The 24,022-nt window shown below is 45.1% G+C and overlaps 1 protein-coding gene and 1 long non-coding RNA gene across 2 annotated transcripts; both read left to right on the forward strand.

The window, feature by feature from the left end:
- Positions 1-4: 4 nt before the first annotated feature.
- Positions 5-13,990, forward strand: LOC116444128. The gene is made up of 2 exons (XR_004240215.1): positions 5-93; positions 13,932-13,990. It is a non-coding gene; the product is annotated as an uncharacterized LOC116444128 (long non-coding RNA).
- Positions 10,065-12,493, forward strand: HOXA4 (homeobox A4). Its single transcript, XM_032109185.1, has 2 exons — positions 10,065-10,717; positions 11,256-12,493. Exons 1-2 carry the CDS (start codon positions 10,135-10,137, stop codon positions 11,582-11,584), a joined length of 912 nt encoding a protein of 303 aa, XP_031965076.1. The 5' UTR covers positions 10,065-10,134; the 3' UTR covers positions 11,585-12,493.
- Positions 13,991-24,022: the final 10,032 nt, after the last annotated feature.

A 24,022-nucleotide genomic window follows, 5' to 3' on the forward strand; every position in this document is an offset into this window, starting at 1 on the left:
TCCTGGCCATTCAAATTGTCAGGTTTAGGGACAGAAGTATCCAAACCACAAGTTCTCAGTACTATGTGAAAAATGTCTCCTTGCAAGTCAAAGGTAAGTTTTGTGCACAAGTTCCTTAAAGTTTATTTGTACAGTGGGGAAGCTGAGGCTCCTGCTCGCTCTCGCTGCCTCTCGCCTCTCTCTTTCTTTCTCTTTCTCTTTCTCTTTCTCTTTCCCTTTCCCTTCCTCTCTGCCTGGAGGTTTTCAGGACGGTCCCACCGAGCCTGAGAGGCAGGATCAAGCACTAATGATCCAGGTTGTGCTGCAAATACCTCCCCCCCATCCCTTCACTCGCAGCAGCTAGCTCTCTATTTTAATGATCAAATCAAAGTAAACCACAATAAGCGACTTTGGCAGAGATGGATTTTGGGGCCTAGCTTTAATCACTTTGACTACCACAGAAGATAATTACTTCCTTTGCTCCAATAGACTCTCCAAGTTTGGAGAGGTTTTGTTTAGCAAAGAGTAGTTACTGCAGGCGATTAAAAAAAGGGGGAAACAAAATAGATTGGGCTCGATATTATCTGGGCAGCATCTAATGTAGGCATGATAGAGTTGGAGGCGTGATGATATGGTAATAATCTTTGGATTGGTGAAATATGTTGCACATCAGAGCCAGTATTAAAATGGCACAGACTGTATTGGACCGCTTAGATACATATTTTCTGCATTGGGTTGTGCAGAAAGCTTTAGCTGTGTGTATATGTACATCTGCGGCTGTGTAGTGTGTTTTGGGGATGCGCATTCATAACGTTGCTGAAACTTTTTCCTGATTCTATATGTAACTGCATAAATATAAATATATTTAAATTATATGTGTGTGTGCCTGCATGTACAAATCAGTGTGTATGTCTGTGTAAAGCCGTGCACATGCATATATGTGTCTCACATTGGTGTATTCATGGATACAAAGGGTGTGTACGTGTGTGTACATATATATGTTCCTGTGACTTCCTTTTTTTTTCTTTTAAAGCGAACCAATTGACTGTAACTTGTAGCATTAATACAAGAGACTACAGGTCATTAGAGTGCTGCAAATTATGAAATACGGGCTTGGTTTATTGAAGATTGTAAATATCCCCCTAGCTCTGCTCTCTCCCTTTCTGCCTTATATTGCTGGCTGCCATTGTTGGGTAGGCCCCAGCTGCGTGTTTACTTCAACATTCTTTTTATTTAAGTGGACTGTTCTCACTAGAGTGTGATTACTCAGCAATAAACTTTATGGCCGGATTTAACTTTAGTCTTTGAATTTCCAGGACTTGAATGAAAGGGTGAAAGGAACTCTATCTTTCTCTGGGTAACATTAAGGCCTGATCCTTATCCTCAGAGCTGTTACTTTGGCAAGTGATCTCGGGGGGTGCAAACAGACTAGTCAGGGGCTAGGGTAGAATTTTGAGAATTGCTATCTATCTATCTATCTATCTATCTATCTCTCCAAACCAGCTGTGGCTATCTTTCTCTGCACAGGTTTGGAGTAACATTGATTCAGCAGATTGCACTGTTTTCCTTCATGTGTCATAAAGTCGGGTTTGCAAAAGAATAGGGTGGTTTGATGTGAGAGATGGGCTTTGTTTTATTTTGCTAGTGCTATGCCATTTGAATATTGTGGTTTAGGCTGCTTTTGCTACTGTGAGCAAAAATGGGAGAAAGGTGCAGGGTTTTTAGGAGGGCAAGGTTGTTGTGTACCTCTGCAAGGTCTGCATATTTCTGGCTGATTCCTATTTTTAATTTATTTGTCTTTAAAGAAATGGTAGTATCTAAGGTAGGTTCATCCCAAAGAGCTCAGTTTTAAGAACATTTATTATTTAAAGTCAACCCTCGTGGAAGATAAATAGTCTGATGCCTTTGTGTCTGTCGATCCTTCCTATCAACACTAAACAAACACATCTGCCTATATTTCATATTAAAAAAAAAGAGAAAGTCTTTAAAAGAGCATATCCAAATGCACATTTGAAAATCATTTCCTTATAAACAGCTGGAGATTTTATAGCACTCTAGTTGACACGTTCTCGTCAATAGGAATATCAGAAAGTTATATATGATAGGCGTGTATTATATTATACTATATGCCATAAAATTTTATAGTTTGAGGCAAGGCATGAAAAACCCTTTAAAGTTTGGTCTTCATTTATATATGGGTCCTTTTCCAAGGAAAACCCTTTGCCTGTAAACGGGAATTATACTAGACACAAACAGCTCATGATTACTCAATATTCAACAACACTGCGCTATTTGAATTATCTGGTGAATATATAAGCATGCACAGACACCCGTTTGACTAATATTTTAGGATCCTGGAAAATCCTGGATTGTAATTTTTCATTGTCTAGAGTGAAAAGATTTGCTACCATGTATTTTCCACATTTTTGAATGTGGCTTCTGGACCATATCCCACACAAAACAATGTACAGACGTTCAAGAACTACGGAAAAGAAAAATATCCCTAAGTCCAGAAGCGTATAAACCCGCCTGTACTGCAAGAAACACTAACAACAAAAGAAAGTTAGCTAGAAATGACAACTTCACCATGTTTCTGGCCCTGCCTTATCCTAAGCATCACAGTTGAAACCATTCAAACCCAGAAATGCATTAAGATTTCTTAATACGCTTTGAAATTTGAAATTTGAAATTCAAACGAGCCCAGGCTGCCGAACTCTGTGAAAATAGTCCCAGGTCCGAATTGTTTTCGGAGGGAAAATGTCATGGGGCATTATCACAGGGAATCAAGCGAGAGGTTTTATCTGCACATGTTATTTTTCTGATGTGTTTGGGGGATTAATAAGTGCGCGTTTTTTCTAGTTTAGGAATGGCAAGTTGCGTTCGGCAATTCGAAATACAGTTTACCTAATTCTTTGAAAGAAATACTTGCGTGTAGTGTCTCCTGTCTAAGTGTAAGGCCAATTAAAGATTAGGCAGCTGTCTTAATGTGTGGAACCAGTGACTTTGCAAGACATAACTTTCTCTAAACCAGAAGTATAACAATCCAATGGAAAGTCATCCGTAAATTACAGCTCTGCAGCCTTGTCTAAACCATGCAAACGCCCTAATTTCGTAACATTACAGGGAAATTATTATTCTGCCATTTCCTTACATTTAATAAGTGTGTATCTGTGGAAGGGTGACAATAGAGGAGTTTGCAATCTGCTCCATGGGAAATTGAATGGAACTGATCATGAGGGGGGGATCAGGAGGTTTCGATTTCAAATCCTGAATACGGGAGCAATGCCCCTTCCATCCCCGCAAATACAGATTTAACGCATTTAGTGCAGACACAAGTAAATCTCCTGACTAGGTTAAGATGTCGTTGGCTTTCTTAGTTCTTTCTCTTTCCTGCCCTCAAAATCTTCCCGATTTGAGGTTAGGGTTACTAGCTAGAGCAGAAAACCACAGTTCCCACAGTCGTCTGGTCATCTTTGAAAATATTATGCCTTTCAAATTAAAGCATCTTCACTAATGTCTCTCTGGAAGGCAAATACTCATGGACCACCCCAGTCACATGTTCCTGTAGCTACGCGCACAAACAATATCAAATCTGACACAGAGAGTGTGCAAAATTTGCATGGATTTTGCCTTATAACATGCAAAAGGAATCTTTTCTATATCCCCTCCCCCCCAAAAATGTCTTTTCAATAATAATATTTGCTATGAAGGTTATTGGGTAATTATTGCAATTTTGTGGAACAGTCCTTGCTTGAGGTGAAGTCTGTCTCCGGATAATAAATGGCAGCCCGTGCAGTTCACTGCCAGGTTAAGTAAATGCAGAAAAGATAAATCTGCACACCCTAGGAATCACCAGCAGAGCTCGCTTTAGACCAAGTTCACAGTCAACTCGTTTGCCTAGACAAGGCTTCGCAAACAATTAGAGTTGTTTCTTTATGTTTAAATCAAGGAGAAATGACTAAAACCCTTCAACAGAGAGCTGCAGCTTTTCCCCCAACGCTCGTCGCTCCATTCCTTCCAACCTCACGCCCAGAACTTACCCAGCATTTCACCTGCAATTGTAACCATATAGCGCCTTTGAGTAACAGGCTTCCCTCCAACGCTGCCGAAAGGCTGTGCAAACTGATCTAACAGCATTTTACAAAGCTGCGAGATTAAGAAAAAGAAAAAAAATAATTAAAAATGCAAAAGTATCCGATTTCTCAACAGCAAGAAGAAGAAGAAGAAGAAAAAAGCGCCCTTAGAAAGCTGGGGGAAACGGCAGAAGTATTGAAACAAACAGTGCGAGTCTCTTACTCCTAAAAGAAGCTGCATAGCTTTTGTATATCTTTGTGGTTAAGGGCGTTACAACTGCAGGTCAAAAAGTTGAGGGTCAAAAGTTTACGTTTTGCACCACTCTTAGTCATTCGCCCAGACAGAGTTTGATGTCAATGTTATAGCCGAGATCTTGACTATCAGCACAAAAGATAAAATAGCTTTGAGTTACGTGTGTATCACAGTATGGACTCCAGGTGAACCCTACTGGCTGAATGACCTCAATTACCGAGGAAAGGATAGAAAATTCCTCTTTTCAAGAGTAATACACGTTGTATTTCATCTTGAATTATCAGCCACATTTGTGTCTGAATATCTCGGGTTCAGCCGCGGCAAGTAAACACGCGTGTTACCCCCACAGAAGACACTGATGTTGCCTCCTCCAAAAGTCAGGTAGCAAAATGCCTCACCCTTGTTTATTATATAATAACCTGCTCTAAGAGGTTTAATGTTACGCCTTCTCACTTTGCAAAATGGCAGGCAGATAAGATAGGAGCGAAGCTATTAACGCGTGTATTGATCCTAGCCGCGTCTTTGTTTTTGCTCTCAATTCTGTAGCGACCGCTAAACTGTGCTTAAACAGGACATGCCGGAGATAATACGGGCTATATGTTTGGTCCGAAGGACCTCGTTTAAAATGAGGAGCGGTGGAGCCGTGTTGCGATACCCATGGAAATATTACAGAGAAGCTGGCGCCCTGCGCCTCTCCGTGTTTTGGAGGGTTCTCACAGCCTTCTGGAATTACCCGGGGCGACAATTCCCAGCGAAACTGGGAGTAGGACGCGTTGTTTTTCCTCTCGCCACCCACCCCTCTTCACTCCTCCAAGAAAAAGTTTAGTGGAATTTCTTAGCGCAGAGAGATTCCCACATTGCTGGGATTTTTTGTTCCCAGTGCCGCCTCTGAGTGAAAGCTTCAGCTCCTTGGTTAGACGTGTCTGCAGGGAGAACTAGCCAATATTGGTCCAGCAACTTCATTCTGGAGGACATAATCGCGATTCAGGGGTCGGTGGAAATGGGAAAGGATATTCCTAAATAGCCATAATCAGACCTGAAAGGTGTGAAGGAGGGGACAGTGCGACAAGGAAATCCGGGAAAGAGCGCACCTCACCCCCAACTACGCATTGCTGCCTTTCCACTCCCAAGGCAGCAGCCTAAACCGGCCTCTGTTTAACTGGTACGCGTGAATTATTCGCCAGAGACACAGCTGGATCGTGGCAGGCGAGCGCTGTATCTTGGGAACAAGTACGCGAGAGGTTAGATATCAGATTAGCCAAAGTGATTATCGGATATTGTGCCTAAAGTACCTGCTGAAGCCTGGGAAGTGTGTAATGCAAGTGTTTGCTCGGCGTGTAGACGCTGTTCACAAGTTGTTGCTGCTGCTCACTTGTAGCGAGCCCTGGTACTGCACGGTTAGGGAGCCTGCCCGCTCTGGAGATAGTATATAACCTTTCACATGCAGACTATTTATTTGGTGTAAGAGCGAAGCCTGATAACAAGCTAAAAACCGTAGCCAAATATCTATTTTGTTAGAGAATAGCAGGCGGATTGTTTCCAAGAATAACAATGCGTCTTTGATATACCCAGAATGAAAGCTGTTACTATAATCGGCTTACTCAAGAGTAGGTGACAGAAATCCATTTACTTCCTCACTAAAACAATTAGTGGTCCGGATTCCATATTTTAAATCTGGTTTAGAATAAAAATATCAACGAGAATAATTTCAAAGAAGTTGAAGCCGCGACTTATATACATATGGACTCTTTTCAATTATTGTTTAAATTGTTTCCCCCCCCCCCAAAAAAAAAAAAAAAAAAAAGAAAGAAAGAAAGAAAAAAAAAAAAGAAAGAAAGAAAAAAATAAGAAGGGCAACAGGCTAGAACAGAACAGTTAATAATTTGAGACGAACTCTTTCTGTCCTTTCACTCTCTGCATTCAGTACGCTGCTCTCTGGCGTGGAAGGTCTGCTCAAAAGCCCATTCATTTAAAATCCGGGCACAAATCACATTTTACGTGTGTTTATTTAAGCGCACCAGGACAGAGTGAGCAAATCCCGCCAACTATCCCGTTGTTAAGAGGAGCCCCAGTGCCAGGGAAACCACCGCTTTTACCAAATGCTGAACTTGGGGCAAAAATGCCAACGTTGCCCCAGCAGCGCCCATCGGGAAGGACGCTCTCGTCCGCGGAGGCAGGAGCAGCTTCGGGGTTGTATCATTCCCAGGAACAAAGAAATTAATACAGTCGATACATTCCATAACGTTTACATTTTCCCTCGATTTTTTTCTTATTTTTCTCTTAGAAGTAGTGACCTGGGCAAAGCACCCTGCTATCTAAAAGACACTGTTATAGACCTTTTAGAAAAACTAAGTCCAAGGCCGAGGTGAACTTCAGGTCACCGCGTCTAACAAATATGAAAATGTCGCCTGGTGAAGGGCACGCCTTGTTATTTAACAAAGACTGTCAATGTGTAAGATTAATAAGAAACAAAATGCACACGGTGTCACTTTTCGGTCACTTTGAAACTTGGGACAGCTTCGCATTCAAGAGGGGAAAGCTGGGACTAAATATATTCAAAATGGTTCAAATCAAAGTCAAGCCAGGCTGCTAGTGCGATTCTTCCTCCTCCTACCGCTCTCGGTGGAGGATGCCCGGCACGGCGAGAGGTTGACTTGACTTACTATTATTATTATTACTACTACTATTGTTATTATTATTGCTGTTGTTATTATTCTTTTCTCTTTCGTGGTAATTACGTTTTAGCTGCGTATGTGGAGGGTAGCAGGAATGCTTGTCTGTTTCACCAGAAAAAGAGGGATCCCCTTTTTCCCCCTCTTTCGGTATGTATTGAGTTGCCTCTTCTTGGTGCATGAGCATTTACTCTCTCCCTCTCAACTTAATTCCAGTGCTGTCCCCATCCTGTTCTCGGCCAGCCTCGGCCAGGAAACTCTCGCTTCTTTATTAATTGATTGAAGTATCCTTCTCCAGTGAAATCGAGCCTTTAGTCCTTCTGGTAAAATAAGGGAGCTGGCCTATTTTATCCTGTCCTTTTCTTTCTTTGAGAACTTAGGGTGATGGTACAAGTTTGTTAAAGGGAAGTACTGGGGGAAAAAAGGGGTTTGAGATTGTTTATTACAGCCATAAATCTTGCAGTAAAATGTCGAAATGGCCGTGTGCAAGATAACACTTGGTGGTCTTGGCTGGGTTCTTGTTTATGATAACAAAACCACAAAGACACGGAACAGGCCTTTTGGAGGTCCTGCCTCAGCACATCTTCGCAGACTAATAGAACCACACGAAAAAACCAGACTTGAGCTGAGTAGCTCAGGTCACCTTGCAGATTTACACTCGTATACAAAATTGAGTCCTTCTCTCTGTAACCAAGCGCCAGAGCCCCACCGTAGAAAGAGGCACGGTGAAACTTTGAGATCTAATCACAGTAAATAATATGAAGCAGAGCCCGGTCAACTCTCCCAATAAAACGCTGAGCTTACAAACCGAGACAACACTTTTCGTTGTGTTTTACTGTGGCGTGGGAACACAGCAGCCCGCTGTAGTGCTCCGGCCAGAGTGCCTCAGGACTTATGCCGAGGATAATATTTACGATACCCCAGTGTAATTCATCTGGTGCTAGCCGGCAGGTATTTGTATGTATGCGTCTCTGTGTGTGCATGTATCTCTTTACGCCGGGAAAATGCTATCGTGGTGGATTGCTTCGGCAATCTTTTGGTTTTTACAGTCATATAGATGGGACCTTTTTTTCTTTTAGGAAATAGGTTGCTGTTGTCTCCTTGTTGTTGTTTTGAATATAAATAAAACAATCTCCCCTTTTCTGTCAAACGTGTGCTGTTGAACAGTTGCGGCTGTCTCTGTGTGTAGCCGCGTGTGTGTAACCGCATTTCCTCTCCACGCAGAGTAAATAGAGAAACTTATCTATACACCAGTTAGAGTTCCATAGATGTGCTGTTGGAAATGAGTAAGTAAATGTGTTTTAACTCTCTTTACAAATTAGACATTCGATAGTAGGAGGAAATGAGTGATTGTTTAGATAAGTATCCCAGTATACCGAAGTGCTGGAAATGTTCTAACATATTACAAGCCGCATGCAACGTGCATGGCTGTGTGTCTGTGGATAAAATATAAATCGATACGATGTGTGTCTTGTTAGATAGAATATATATTCAAATAGAATTTTATTGCATGTATCCATTATCTATAAAACTGCAAAAGACAATAATCTGAATTTAAACCTGGGTAACTGTTAATGTAATATCTTTAGGAGGGTAAGATCTAAACCGTATCATATTTACGCTTGATATATTAGAAGTATTTTCCCATACCAGCAGATGAGATTAGCCACTCAGCAATTATATTCTCTAAGGGTGCGGTAAATATTTCTATGTGTTTATATGCTTTCCTGTAAAGATGAAAAAAATAATCCGAAAAGTTCGCGCCTACTCCAAATGTGGCAGACTAGCTGATGTTCAATAAGCATTTTTTTTCCCCTTAGAATAAGAGCGTAATTAGTTTAACCATCAAATTTCAATTACCTAAGGTCAGGGCGGTTGCCTCGTTTCCCCCTGAGCTGCAAATACCGTTAACAGTCTCAGTTTTAGCAACCTAGAAGTGCCCGAGTGCCCTCGCCCTCCTACACCAGGGTTTGTGAGTTACTTCTGCGAAGGCGCTAGCGTTTTCTCATGGAAGTGAAAATTAAGAAATAAACCCAAGACGAGGCATACCGAACCTACGGACTTAAATTCGTAGTTCAGAAAGCTCTCCTCCGCGGGGAGGGATGCTCACAGTGAGCCCTGCAATCGCCGGTAGGAAGTGTTTGATACCGTCGTGTCCGTCTTCCCCTCTCCCTTCCCCCTCTGTTCCCCGTTATTTTCAGGCTCGCTCTATGCCTCACACTCCGCAAGCCCCCCGATGACTCTCCTCGGCCTCCCCGCGACCTTCATTCTAACTTTTGCATCTATTCCTCCAATTAGCACAGCTTCAAAGGCGCAAAGGGCTGTCCCTGGAGCTCGCGGCTGCCCGCGGTCCGCAGCGGCGGGGCGCTGGGGACAGACCCAGGAGGGCGGCCGGTGGCCTGTGCCCGACAGCCGCTGCCGCCCTCTGCCTGCGCGCAGCCCCGGCGTTTGGAGATGGGCTTGTTTAAAAGGATTGTGCAACGCCTTGTGCAATGCCTGCCTCCCTCTGGATCACGCAGCTGGGCTGCGCTCCGCTTCCTCGCCCCGCTTCCTACACTCTCCCACGGGAGAACGAAGACACAAAAAGTGCTGGGGCGGGCGGGGTGGGTGGGACACTGTCAAAGCCGGATTAGTTTTATCTCGCTTGACACCGCGACTGCTGGACGCGGCCCGGGTCGGCGAGCGGGAGGAGCCGGGGATGCTGGTGAGGAGAGGACGCGGGGCGCTCCCTCGCCAGGCAGCCGCAGCCCGTGGGGGAGGCGCGGTCCCCGCGGAGGGTCCGCGGGCGCGGAGCTGCCCTGCGGCCGCTCGTCCCTCTTCCATTTCCTGATCCGGGGTCCGCGGCCCCGCGCGGTAATTGGCGCTGGCGGTCAGGTGGTGGCGGGGCGGTGGGGGGTGCGGGTGTGTGTGTGCGCGGGTGTGTGTTTGTGTGTGTTGTAGGCGCTCCAGGGGTGGGAAGAGAGGAAGGGAGGGGAGTGCAGCGGGGAAGGGGGGGGGAAGGGCTGGAGGCCCAAACTTTGGCAGCGGCAGCACTTGACAGCAGCGGGAGGGGGAGAGGGAGGGAAGGGAGGGAAGGGGGGGGGAAGGGGAGGGGCCTCGCCGAGCCCAGAAAAACGACAACGCGAGAAAAATTAGTATTTTTGCACTTCACAAATTAATGACCATGAGTTCGTTTTTGATAAACTCCAACTACATCGAGCCCAAATTCCCTCCCTGCGAGGAATACACGCAGCACAGCGGCAGCGCCGGCAGCTCCACCAGCTACCACCCTCACCACTCGCACCCGCACGGTCCGCCGCCGCCGCCGCCGCCGCACCTGCACGCCGCGCACCCGGGCCCGGCGCTGCCCGAGTACTTCCCTCGGCAGCGCCGGGAACCGGGGTACCAGGCTCCCGCGGCGCCGCCGGGGCCGCCGGGGCCGCCTCCCGAGGCGCTCTACCCCGCGCAGGCACCCTCCTACCCCCAGGCGCCCTACAGCTACAGCAGCGCCGGCAGCGCCGCCCCGGGCCCCGAGCAGCCGCCCCCGGGCGCCTCGCCGCCGCCGCCCGCCAAGGGCCACCCCGGCCCGCCCCAGCCCCTGCTCCCAGGCCATGCCCTGCAGCGCCGCTGCGAAGCAGCCCCCGCCGCCGGGGCCGGCACCGCGCCCGCCTGTCCTCTGCTGCCCGACAAGAGTCTGCCCGGGTTGAAGGGGAAGGAGCCGGTGGTCTACCCCTGGATGAAGAAGATCCATGTGAGCACGGGTGAGTTGCCCTTGCCAGGGGGAGGTGGGGATGCGCCTGCAGAGGAGGGAAGGGGGGAGGGTGCTCCCGGGGCCGGGATGGGTCGTTGCGTGTGTGGCTTTTTTTTCCCTCCTTCTCCCTCCGCGTTTCCTAATAGGAAAAAAGAAATAAAAAAAAAAAAAAGAGAGAAAAAAAAAGAGAGAAAAAAAAAAAGAAAAAAGTGAGAAACCTTTTGTATCCGGGGTCCTTTATCAAAAGATTTACGAGACGCCAAACTGTTAGGGCAGTAATTATAGCCCCCATAAATTTAATTGCCCTGCAGTGGCTCTGGGCCATGTGTCTTTGAAGCTTTTCTTCTAACCCAAATGCCCATCACCATTTTTTATTGCTCCTCGATTGTCCCCACTGTCGATAGGCTGTGAAACAATTTTTCTTGCCGTTTATGTATCTTACGTGAACCCGGTGTCAAGTTATTATATAATGATTATGTTCCATCCCTTCCCCTCTCCTTCTTTCCCATCCGCGTGTGTATCTGTGTGCCTGTGTGTGCACGTTTCAGTCAATCCCAATTACAACGGAGGGGAGCCCAAGAGGTCTCGCACTGCCTACACCAGACAGCAGGTCCTGGAGCTGGAGAAGGAGTTTCACTTCAACCGCTACCTGACCAGAAGGCGACGCATCGAGATCGCGCACACCCTCTGCCTCTCCGAGCGCCAGGTCAAAATCTGGTTCCAGAACAGGCGCATGAAGTGGAAGAAAGACCATAAACTGCCTAACACAAAGATGCGCTCCTCAAACCAGTCCACACTGAGCCAGCAGTCCAAAGCACAGACACAGGGCCACCCCCATCCGCTCGATGGGGCTACACCCAACGCAGCCGCGCTATAAATACGGTTTTTGGTTTGAGTCTTTTTGTTGGTTTTTGGTTGGTTTTTTTGTTTGTTTGTTTTTTGGGTTTTTTTTAAAATATATATATTTACCTATCTATTGGGGTTTTCAAGCTGCCTCGAGGTGGAGGCTGGCCTTTTGGACCAAACTGTGTAAAACAAAACAGGAGCAGAAAAGGAAGATGAGACGTGTCCAAGAACGGGCACATGTTTAAACCAAAACCCGGACGATTGTCTACATTGTATATAGATAATGGTTCCATGCCCATCATTTTTTTCTATTTATGGAAACGCTCTCTTGCCCTCGGTGTAAGAGAGGGCTGGATGCTGTCATGGACAAATTCTCTGTACCTAAGACGGACTCTTTTTCTTTTTTCTTTTTTTTTTTTATATTTCTTTTTTGTTTTAGGGAACATTTTAAAAATAAAAACCCCCAACATTTAAAGCAAAGAGCTCGTGAGACGCTTGTGTAAGGCATTGACTTGAATAGCGCTGTTTTGTGGTGTGTTCATGGATTCCTCTGTGCGTGCTTGTGTGTGTGATGGTGCACAGGCACGTATACACACAGACCAACATGGGAGAGAACGAACACGTCCACAAGAGGTTAAAGACTTATGAAAAAGTCCCCTTACGTTGTCTAAAGGAAAATGTTTTATGTATCAAAGGTAACTTAACTGGTTTTAAGTGTAGCCCCCTCAGTAGCTGTGATCTATTAGTTTTTCTCCACATTCCCTATTGCATTTATTTAAAGAAATATTGCTATAACGGCTGTTGCTGTCTTCATATTTGGCACCGTCTAAATAGTTTGGGTACATGTACAATTTGTGGATTTTTGGTGTAATGTATAACAGTGCCAAATGCTAGTAATAAAGATTATTCTGTACAAAAGAATTAAATGCTTGAAACACAAGTCCACTACGTGCTCTTTCATCCACCTTGTGCTTGGCTGGTGTTGGCATCAGGAATGGAAAACAACCGTTTAATGCACTGTTTTAGCTTGGATTCATCTTGTCAATAAGGTAATGGTTATTTTAAATGTGATGAAAAACGTCCTGACTCCTACATGCCTGGCTGGGAAAAATTGTGTCGCAGGACGAGGAAGGGTCTTGCTTCATTGTATAGGTGAGTGGTGCTCTCTTTAGCTGACTTAGAATGAGTCTGATACCACTGATGGCCGTGCAACTGTTTTCAGCTGCCTGACAAGAGAAACTGTGCATCTTCTGGGAGCCAATAAGCTCCCATGCCGTGATAACACTTTAAATCTTTAGCCAGTCGTGATTTATTCGTTCATTTTCACCCGATTATGATTTCTTAGCTGGCTAGCCCTATTTAAGGGGAATACATGAACAGTAATCTAAACTTTCTTTTTAAGCTGCCTTTTCTGTTTCTGTTTCTTTTGTTTTGTTTTGAGATTATTTCGAAATGTGTTCGGAAAGCCTCGGTAGACACATGAATTTGTGTACAACTCATGAGGCTTATTCGACCGAGATTGTCACAACTACTGTGGCAAAATGGGATTCGACTGGTTCCAGCTCAGCCTGTGCATCTTGCTGCTTCCAGGCAGCTAAGGAGTTCAGGCAAAGCAGGGCTGCTAACAGAGAGCCCTGCTTGGGGCTTTCACGACACGGTATAGCACTGAGCTGAGTAGGAAAAGTCTTGGAAAGGAGCTCAAGTGCTAGTAAATCTTCCAGGGAAGGCCTGAAGGCCAATATTTATTTACTTACCCAAATACATACAAGATGGATTCTTGGAATCAGTGCTTGTCCTCACGTGAGGCCGCCCGGACCAGGGGCATCATCACCCCTGGTTGAGGCAGCACCAGGCTCCAAAGGTGGTACCAGCATCGTTGCCTAGCCATGGAATATGGACCATCCCAGAGAAAAATGTAACGTGCCACTGGCAGAACACGTTCAGCATCAGGGAGGTGGCGGCTGTAAATACCCTCAGCGAACACTGCTGTCCCCATACCTGACCAAAGAGCAGGCCTGAAAAGCACACTTCTGCTCACATATTGCTGTTTACTAAATCCTGAGTAGCCAGTTGTCGCCTTATAAATGGAAAAATATGTAGCTGTATGTGAGGTAACTATTATCCACAAATGTGTAACTTTTCATTTGGGTTATTGTTGAGAATCCCTTAACATATTTAGAGCCAAAATTAGCACAACTGAGCAAAATTCCAGCTGAAATGTATTAACTGGCAGTGCAGGATTTCTTTAGTGTGCAGCCTATGTGTATCAACCTGGTTTGCTCCCATTGTAAAGAGAAATGAAATCACGCTGCAAATAGCAATTTTAGCGAGAATCATTAATCACCTCCTACAATAAATACTTCTTTGTAATTCAACAGCGGTTCTGAAAGGCATTCTCTTGGAAAAGTCTGTGAAGACGCAAAGGATTTTCCTGGGGGAAAAAAAAAGTGGTCATGTGTAAAGACACAGCATCTTGGCTGTCTGCTAAAAAAATGTACACTCTCTTGTTGGAGATTGAACTGCGGACTGCAAAATACCCCATGGCAGATTATCATCGTTTAAGGTAAATTCTCCTTCCGTCTTTTCCCCCCTCTGCCTGTGCTGGGAGCAGAATGCTGCTCCCGGGCTGGGAGCCCTCTGCTCCCCATCCCATACCTCTCCTCTTTACAATAACTTCAAAAATTACATCGTCCTGTTTAAATTCTCGCATTGTGCTCCCTTTGCTAAGGCAACCAGGAGTTCACCGAGAGGACAAATTTTCTATCCCATTAATTGTTTTTTTTAGAGGAGCAGACTGACCCTTCAAACCCTTGACCTTTAAAGACAGTATTCTTTTTAATCCGGCACTTGGACCTAAATGTCTCTTCCCCCCTCCCTCTCTCTCGATCTCCCGGTGTCTCTCACACACGAATTTATCTGCTCTGGCCACAAAGGAGAGTGCAGCTCAAAACGCTGGAAGTGGAAGTGTGTCAATATTTCAAAGAAAGAGCAAATCACCTCGGAGTCAATTTGCTGTCCGCAGGGAACGCCACTCGGTTAACCCCGGCACCCAGCTCCCCTCCACCCACCAAGAAGAATGCTCCTCTTCCAAGATCCCCCTCCTCGTTTCTCCTGCAAGCTCTTGCTATACCTGGTGTTTCATTACATGAGGAGCTGAACTGTGACAAGCGCCTTGTGGTATTTAATAACCAGGGCCATCCTGCATTGGGGGATTACGCAATGCTAGGATTTTTTGGTTTGCTTGCTTGGTTGGTTTTTTAAATTTTTTTTATTATTTCTCTTTTTTTTTTCTTTCTTTCTTTTTTTTTTTTTTCCCCCCCCCAGGGTGCTTGCAGTCCCAGGTCTTCTTGCCCCGTGTTTGTAAACGAGAAGGGGTGGGGGGAGCCCTCACACAGGCGGAGATCCTGACAGGCTTGCCGTGAAACTCCAGCTCTCCCCGGCCCCCCCGTCTCGCGTCGGGGCCGTATTCGGGCAGCCCGGGCTCGCCCGCCGTTCCCGCACCTCCGCCCGAGCCGGCCGGGCGGCGCGGCCGCGGGACCCGCACGTCACGTCCCCGAGGAGGCGGAGGCTCTTGCCATGTCCGCAGCCTCATGGCCTGGCCGGGCCGCGGCGGGGTGGGACTCCGGGGTGTCGCTCCAGGGCTGTCCCCTCCAGCGGCTCCCTGCGCGGGCGCCCAAGCCCTGCCCACGCGGGTCCCGGTGGGGTCGGGGCTCCCCGCGTGGGCAGGGGAAGCTCCGCGGCCGCCTCCCTCCGGCCCCGGGCAGCCCTACTGGCTCCGCCCGGGCCCGCGGACAGGCAGCACTCACCCGAGGAAGACGGCCCGTGGAATGCCGCCCTGATGCTCTCCCGTCCCCCTGCCAGCAGAGCACAGAGCCCCCTCCCCGCTGCAGACACTGACGATCTGGGTTCTACTGATTCATCTGGCGGGGGAGGGAGGGTGTAAAGCTGACCCAGCTCGCTGTGCAGAACGGGACAAACCCTTGTTAATAACGCCCCAGAGCTCTCCCTGGAAACTGAGGAGCTGTCAAAGGCAGTAGAGATTAGGGGACCCAAGTACGAGCATCCCTGCCCTCTCAGATAAAGGTGTTGCGTCTGTTCTGGGGGAGATATTGAAATTTTAATCTTTAGGGTCACGTGACTCATTAAATAATTAATGCAGATATGTCAGGAATGGATTTGTGGCCGTCAGTCCTCACTAGGAGTGATTCTCTCAGAAGTGAAACTCAACTCCTTATTACTGGAGTTTGTCTTTTCTCTTTCTTTCTTTCTTTCTTTCTTTCTTTCTTTCTTTCTTTCTTTCTTTCTTTCTTTTTCTTTCTTTCTTTCTTTCTCTCTTTCTCTCTTTCTCTCTCTCTTTCTTTTTCTTTCTTTCTTTCTTTCTTTCTTTCTTTCTTTCTTTCTTTCTTTCTTTCTTTCTTTCTTTCTTTCTTTCTTTCTTTCTTTCTTTCTTTCTTTCTTTCTTTCTTTCTTTCTTTCTTTCTTTCTTTTTCTTTCCTTCCTTCCTTCCTTCCTTCCTTCCTTCCTTCCTTCCTTCCTTCCTTCCTTCCTTCCTTCCTTCCTTCCTTCCTTCCTTCCTTCCTTCTTTCCTTCTTTCTTTCCTTCTTTCCTTCTTTCCTTCTTTCTCTTTCTCTTTCTTTCTTTCTTTTTTCTGTTTTTTTCCCTCTTAAAAAAACCCCCACCTGATTTATCTTGAAAGATTCTAAACTTCTTAAGCAAGCAATAGGGTCTGTGTTGGTAAGTAGGTAGTGTGTATTTCTAGCTTGATGACTTTAATTGTTTGTGCTTGCTTTGTCTGCTGAGCATTTGCTTAACAAGTTTAATATTTAGAAATGTTAAATCTTTGTTTTAGCTGCCTTGTGGTCACATTACGGCTTTTAGTGATTAAGTGTTACGGAGGCAAACACACTTGATAATGTTCTAATTCACACTGTGGAAGGCTGGGTGCCACAGTGCAGGAGGACCTGCTTTGTTCAATTTTCTTGGCGATAATAAATCACCGTCTCTTAATACAGGGCCAAAAAAGCAATGGAAAGGCAGTGAGCATTGCAAAGGAAAAGTCATGGGCGAATTTCTCAACGACTCATTAGTCTGAACGATTTATGTACGAACTTACAGTGCTGCAATGAATATTAGAGTTTGGGATAACAACAAATTTTTAAAAAGTCATAGTTTTCGTAAAGTGCTTTATTGCTACTTAGCAACTCTTTCAAGAAACAGCATACTTTAAAGGACCGTGGCAGTGTAAAATATGGTAGCGTGACCAAATAGCTCCAAAATAAATACAGAAGTCGCTGGCACCATTTTCAGGTACACGCTCCATATTTAACACGAGTGGGACAACCCAGTCACGGCACGCTTGATCGATGATTATTGCTGTTTGTAACATGATTATTGATTACGGATCAAAACAGCTAAGGTATGACTTTGAGCCTAAAATGCCAGGGGGTTCCCCCTGCACTGAAGCCGAGTGGAAGGAAAGGTAGAGCTTAGGATAACTACAGGAAGCAGCGCCGGGCTCCGTGATTGCAGTTCGAACTTTCAATTTTCTTTTGTGTTTGCCAGTAGATTTTAACAGTCAGCACTCGGAAATTTATGAGACAGCAATAAACAGTTTAGTAGGCTATTATTGCATGATTTTATGTGGACTGGAGTTCAACACCAAATTTAAAATTATTAGTGTAATTATGGAACTACTAAATTACCAAAGCAAAGTATCTGCTGGAAAAGTTCTCCCAAGACAGACTTAATATTTCCAGGGCTCAGATAACACCCTTCAGCAAGAACGGTGTTATTTAATTATTAGCATTTACATTTACTGACGATTGTAAGATGCATTAGATGGGTTTTATTAGCAAGACTGAATACAGGGGTAGATTACTATGTGTGACAAATTCATATGTAAAAGTGATTCAGTAAGTAGCATGCAAATAATCTGACTATTGCCTTTTTGGACTGTGCAATAGTGTTTATTTTAGGGGAAAAGAAGCAGCCCGATTTTTTCCCCTCTGTCAATGGCTTTCAGTGATGTTGGTTTTTTTCGTTGATTTTTTTTTTTCCCCGAGCATTTGGGCCCGATCCCGCTTCACTGAGGTCAATTGTTAGTCTCTTACTGAGCTTGCGGTGGCAGGATTGGGCCCCGGCTAACCGTTTGAATAAAAGCCCAACCACAATACGCCCCGCATTTAAACTGGAACCCTTTCCGAGTTTAATTCAGCAGAGATGAACACCACGACTTGTGTTTAATGTCTGTTCTTGATTAAATGATCCTAAACAAAGGTTTCCCAGAGGAAAATAAAGCAGACGTTCATGTAACAAGAGTTAGGAATGACAATATTTCCAAACACTTGGAGACAGAAGGCATAGCTGTCTACGGGGGAAAAAAAAAATTAAGGAAAAAACCCCAACCAAAACAACGGCACGCTTTTATTTCTCAGCTCCCCGTGCTCTTCACCCGGGTGGGAATCCACGTTCCTCGCGGGAGCCCGAGTCCTCTCCGTCCCCTCCCGCCCCTCTCCGGGCTCTCCCAGCGCACCCGGCAAGCCATGTATTGCCAATGAAGGAGCAAAATACCTCCCCCTGCACTCCCCGGTAAGGCACTGTTTGTTGCTTGTTTGCAGGGAGCCCCGAAACGAAGCCGCTCGGCCAGGGCGGTGGAAGAAGCTGGGAGCGCCTCAGCCCAACCCTGCGCAGCTGGAGGAGGTAAGAGCCGGGCAGCGGCCGCTGCTTTTGTGCCCGTGGCAGCTGTAAGAATGCGATTTGCCTGGTACCTGCATGAAGAACAAGACTGCTGGAATGAGATTTTGTTGTTGTTGCGATAAATATTTAACCTAGCTGGAATTTTTTTTTCTGGATTGGCTCTATTCATCTTCCATGGGTGGTGAATGCGCGTGTCTGGGCAGACAAAGAAGTGTATGGGACCTGAGTGATCGCCATCCTTATAAAGGCATGGGGACAGGAAGGATGCAAAGTCATCTGAAGAGCGAAAGAGTTAGAAAATGTCTTTGTCCGTTCTTAGCTCCTTCCGAAATCAAAGGCACCAGGCGAGGGAGAGAGGGTTGGAGCCAATTCGGTGCTGAATGGCTGCTTATCGCGGCTTGTCTGTTCGCCTCCTCCTCGAGGAGTTCCGCAGCCAGTCCTGCAAACGAGAAGTGCGTGTGGGGATGTTAGAAAACCTGATTTTTGTCTGCGTGCATACAACAGAATGGCTCGCGAATAAATTTCGGGTATTTGTCCGTCCTGGCCTGCTTTGCACTCAGTGGAGGTCGGTGTCTGGTGGTTCGGAGTTGCTGAAGTCCTTGATGCGCTTGGTCCTTTGGCAGGAGAAAAGAAATGCTTTTCATAGTGACAATGTTTTTATGTCGGCCGTCGAGAGGGGAGGATTACATAGAATTAGCTCAAATTCCTGCTAGATTTACCTGCTTCTTTTTGGATGTTGATGTACAATTAGTGTATTTTACTACCTTTTAAAAGCGGCCATAAATTACAGGACTACAAGGGCTCTTTGTGTTGGCTTAATGAGCTGCTTAAATCTTAACTACAAAAAGGCGCTGCAAATGTCTATTCACGCTTGTGTTCGGAAATTGAAAGCGAAAACACGGTGCGAAGGAACCTTCCTCCGGTGGCATGTACCCACAACATTGCGGGCAGAGATATTTGGGATTCCTTAACGGACCCAACACCGGCAGACTCAGCTGACTCTGAGCAGAGCTTCTCACACAAGGGCACAGTCGATAACGCTGCTCTTTTTATCTACTTGGAAATGATCAAAGACCAACTTTATCAGACGCACGGATGTAGGTAAACAGCTCTGCGTCCCAGCAGATTGCAAATCTTTCGAGGTAGCGAGGAAATAAGTACTTAAATCGTACGGATGATTCCCATTTCATCTCCACGCGGGAGTGATAGGCACACCTCTTACCAACTGGCATAAAAGTAAACTTGAAGCACAGTAAAAATTCTAAATCTAATTATACTGGAGATAACTTTAAATAGCAGTAATGCTAAGAGTGGCTATTAATACCAGAACGGGCACAAAGGGTCTCCCTTAATGAAGGCACGTTATGAACTCAGATCTGTTTGTTGTTACTGAGGCTGGAATTTAAACTCAGCTCGAAGCCATGTGTATAAAGCACAGAAAAATCAGTAGCAGACCTACTGATAAACTCCACATTTTTCTACTAGAAACAGTCTTTCGGGTCTCCAAATCATCAAGGTAATAAAACACAACGTTGAGTGTCCAGGAACAGGAGCAAAGCAATAAATGGGGTGGTGAGGAAAGTTTAGCTCCTGCGACTCGCAAGATCATTTGAATTTGTATCTGAAAACTCGTGATCACGCTACTAGAGCAAGGAAAACTTTCTCCAAATTCGGCGGAAGGGAATAATTTTCAGCTGCAATTCAGGACAACACAAAGTTAGGCAGACTCCCCCTTCTGCCTTCCCAAAGCACACTCTGTGAAAGGTATTCACACGTCAAGAAGTTACTTTTCTTAAGAATTAATTAGTTTCCCCACTATAAACACCAAGTTAATTGTTAAACAGTAGTTTTAGGATTAACTTGACCATTAATACTAATAAAGATGTTCACAGAAACAGGGTTTGAAGCCAATAGCCACAGCTAGCGTTAAGGCATTTCAGATGACTTATGATTGTGATTTATTGCTTTTGTAGTTTCTATTTGCTCAAGACTGTAACTTCTAAAGCCATCTTTCTACTTTTGGCGCAAAGCAGTCGATAACTTTTTACAACAGCCCCAAGAAAGACTTGCTTTGCTTTTTTCAACATCTGCTCCATTCCCCATTAATTTCAGTTTCATTGTTGCAGAAGAACTTCTCTATGTGTTTCTTCTATGGGATGTAAACACACCAAATTTAAAAGAACTGCGAATCCATCTCAAGCAAGTATCAGCCTTGGCTTACAATAAGTATGAGAGCTGTGGAGTTACCAAGCATGCTGATAGTTATAGATTCGGGCATGCCGAGTGTGCCTAATGCCCTCTCTTTTTAAAAAAAATCTGTAGTTTTTATTCCAGTTCCTAGTGAGGGATAATATATGTATACCCTGGTCCTAGCTTAGTCACTTCCATATGAAAAATTGCAAAGTTTTCTCCTGCTGTAACGTCATGCTGACTTTGCTGCAATGCCACTACCCTACACTGTTACTAATGGGTTTACATTCCAGTGGCCCGCTTCTACAATCCAGGCGAGAGTGTAACAAGACTTGGCCATAACACTAAAAGTCACCTTTAAAAAGAAAACTCCTTCCATTCTGTTCAATGAAGTGCAGGTGAAACAGTAAGAGGGGATATGTAGTTAGCTTCTTTGAGCTCATGGGAGATGGTGGAAAGATTTAGGCAAGGGTGTGTAGATGATGATGCACAATGCTGGACTCGCAGAACTGAACCAGGAGCACGCTAAAAGCGTGAACTATCTGATTTACTTTGACTCCTTCCAGAAAAGTTGTGTGAGTGAAGGGTTTCCTTTTGTTTGTTTAGCTTATTGTGTCAATAGCACAAGTTAAACAATCTTACAGGGAGGATGTGATGGGTTCACACACAGGCAAAGCTGCCTGGCTCAGGGGCCACATACAACTTTGCTTTTTCCTTTTTTTTCTTAATTTTTTCCCCTTAGGCAAAGAGCTCCCCCTCCCCAATTCTTTTTTTTTTCTCCAAACGTTAGAAACCTATAATTTTGTGCATCACTCAAACTAGCTGTATAGGAAATGCGTAAGCACAGGTTTAACAGCAAGGTCCCAAAAGATTTTGCAAAATTCAGAGGCACGCCAGTGAAGGAAGGTGTATTCTTCATAGTGTGTTACGAGGACAAAAATCAACTAGCCTCTTAGAAGAGACTCTTTTTTGCCTTTGTCAGGTAATTATAGGTCTTTTTAGTTTCTACAGGAGCCCTGATGTAGCGTGTGGGAGTTGAGCAAGCCCTGTACAATGGCAGAGTAGAGGCAGCTGGGGGTGGGGGGAAGGCTGATAATCGTCCCGTTTAGAAGGGGGCTGGAAATAATAGCATTAAGATTTGGGCTTTCTTCGGGGCTTGCAGAGGACATGCGACGTGGAGCAGAGTGGCGGGCCCGGGAGCAAATGCCGTTAATTAGGCTAAGTATCAAAGTGCAGCGTTATAAGAATTCCTCTTACCTTCCAATGGGCTTTGTGTAAAGAAATATTGGTGTGGGAGGAAAGAGAATCAGACCAATCTCGCCCCATAGTCATCTGCATCTCTTAGATTTTTTTTCCCCTCCCTTAAAACTCTTCTTTAACATATTGGGTTAAGGCTTTAAAAAGCGAAGGCTCGCGCTAAGAAACCCTGTTCCTTCAATGATTCCCTATTTCAAATAAAAGGATTTAAGTTGACGTATGACCACGTGAGCACATAATACAGCGCATTATTGTGGCATTTGGAGTGGAGACCCGGTCTGGCTCCGTCTGCGATTACGCTTTTCCAGTTTCTGTTCAGAGCAAGCACTGCTTTCTATTATTTTTTTTTTTTTCTCCTGCCCCCATCACCGTCCCCACAAGAGCTGGCTATTTCGCTGACAGCTTTCGTTCCTTATGGAAAGGTTATTGTCGAGTCGAGAGGACGAAATGCTTCGTTAGAAAGGATGGATTTTATTTTAAGGTATTTCCGTTGATTGTTCATTTATGTGGTGAGTTATTGCTGTTCGAGGCAAAGGTCAGTAGCAGAGGCTGGAGTGAGTGCGTGTGTGTGCGTGCGGGTGTGTGTGCACCCGGAGCCAGGCTGCTTCCCCCTTTGTTTCAATTTGCTGTGGTAAATATTCAACTCTACCCTCGCAGCGAGCTGAGCAGGGAGAGTTTGCTTCTTATTTATTTTTCTCCATAGAGATCCCACACTGCTGTTGATGGCCAGCTGCCTCTGCTACAGCCCCTCGGTTGCCATCTTACCATTATTTATGACCGGCTAGAGATAGGAAGCCTCTCTTATTGTCGTGTTTGAATATTTTCCCCCTTAATTTTATTCTATTGTTTTCTCTGTGTGTTTGTGTGTTTATTTATTTATGTATTAGAGCAAGTCGGAGAAAACGATGTGGGGGGTGTGTGATGCTCCTCGGTCGGGGTCGTGCTCGAGTGTGCGGCGATGGTTGTTGTTTCATGGGTGTTTGTTCGGCCGCTGCCGCTCCGTAAATCGATGACTGTGCGATCGTGCTGCCATTTTATTTATGATGCTTTAGTGGTACTTTGTTTATTGTGCGAGGAGCGCTGCATGAGTGCTCAGCTCTATGGCAAAGCTTCCCCTTCCCAAATGAGCCAAGGCGCTCCTTTTTATTTCTCCGTGGTGAGAAGGAGCTGAACCAAGAGCCAGCCACGGCTTCTAACAATAAATCAGTCTTGAAAATGTGGGGGTTTATTCTGTCTCTCTGAATGGGGATCTGGATAGAGAGAATAAAAAGGAGAGGAGTGGAAAGTATCTTCTAGGAGAGGATATACTAGTCCTAAATCCATATCCATGCCGTCGCTTACATAAATATATATATATATCCATATATATAAATATGTAAGTATTTGCATATACTTATCAATATGAATGAATAGATATGTATGAAGGACGTACTTTAAATGACAAAAATGAAAGATTACCTTGCTATCCAAAGAGAGCAAAATGCTATATGAAACCCTATTTCCCTGGTGTGCCCCGGCATTGGGAAAGGTTGGAGCACAGGGACTCGCTTTCCTCCGGGTCGCTCCATGCCTCTCGCCTATTCCTGTTGAACCATTTTCTGTCCAGTTACACGCTGTTTGTAATTGCTCGTCTTCTAAGGGGTCAGAAAGAGAGGGAAAGAAGAAGAAAAGTGACCGATGATAAAAACTCCGCTGAGAGCACCAAAAAAAAGGTTATTTCCACTTGGAGATATTCGCGGCCATTCTGCAGAGACCTTCGGGGTTATGTTTGGGATGTTCTCACATTTTCCTGCTCTTTAAAGCCGCTCTCAAAGCAGAACTGACCCAAATAAATTTTATTTCCCCTTCTCGCCATGCTGAAGCATGGTGTTTCTCTCTTCAACAAGGGAAGGAGAGCTCTTTCGCTCTCATCTGTATGTCTAAAAGGCAAGACTGGCATTGCCGTATTTTGAAATGGGCCAAAACGTGCCTCAAAAATAAAATCCAAGCTTTAATTGCAGCTAAATTACTTGGCAGCCTTTCCTCTGATTTATGACCCAGTTTGGATGCATATTGACCCAGTTAAAATGCTCATAAATAATACAGTCCTGCTCTAGAGTAAAAAGAAGCAAGAAGAGTTTTGGAGGAGAGGGGGATTTCGGCGAGTTATGTAAATAACTTCAGTCTGTTGAGCAAATAGCAAAGAGTGCATCGCCTCTCTAGTGTTAGAAAATATAAACAAAAATTTAGATTGACCACGGCTTGCTTCGATTGTCCAGTCCTTCTCTAATTCAGTTGATATCCCCTTCTTACACTCTAACGACTTGGACAGGGACCACTTCCAGAA

The sequence above is a fragment of the Corvus moneduloides genome, chromosome 1 (assembly GCF_009650955.1).
Source record: "Corvus moneduloides isolate bCorMon1 chromosome 1, bCorMon1.pri, whole genome shotgun sequence".
Taxonomy (NCBI): domain Eukaryota; kingdom Metazoa; phylum Chordata; class Aves; order Passeriformes; family Corvidae; genus Corvus; species Corvus moneduloides.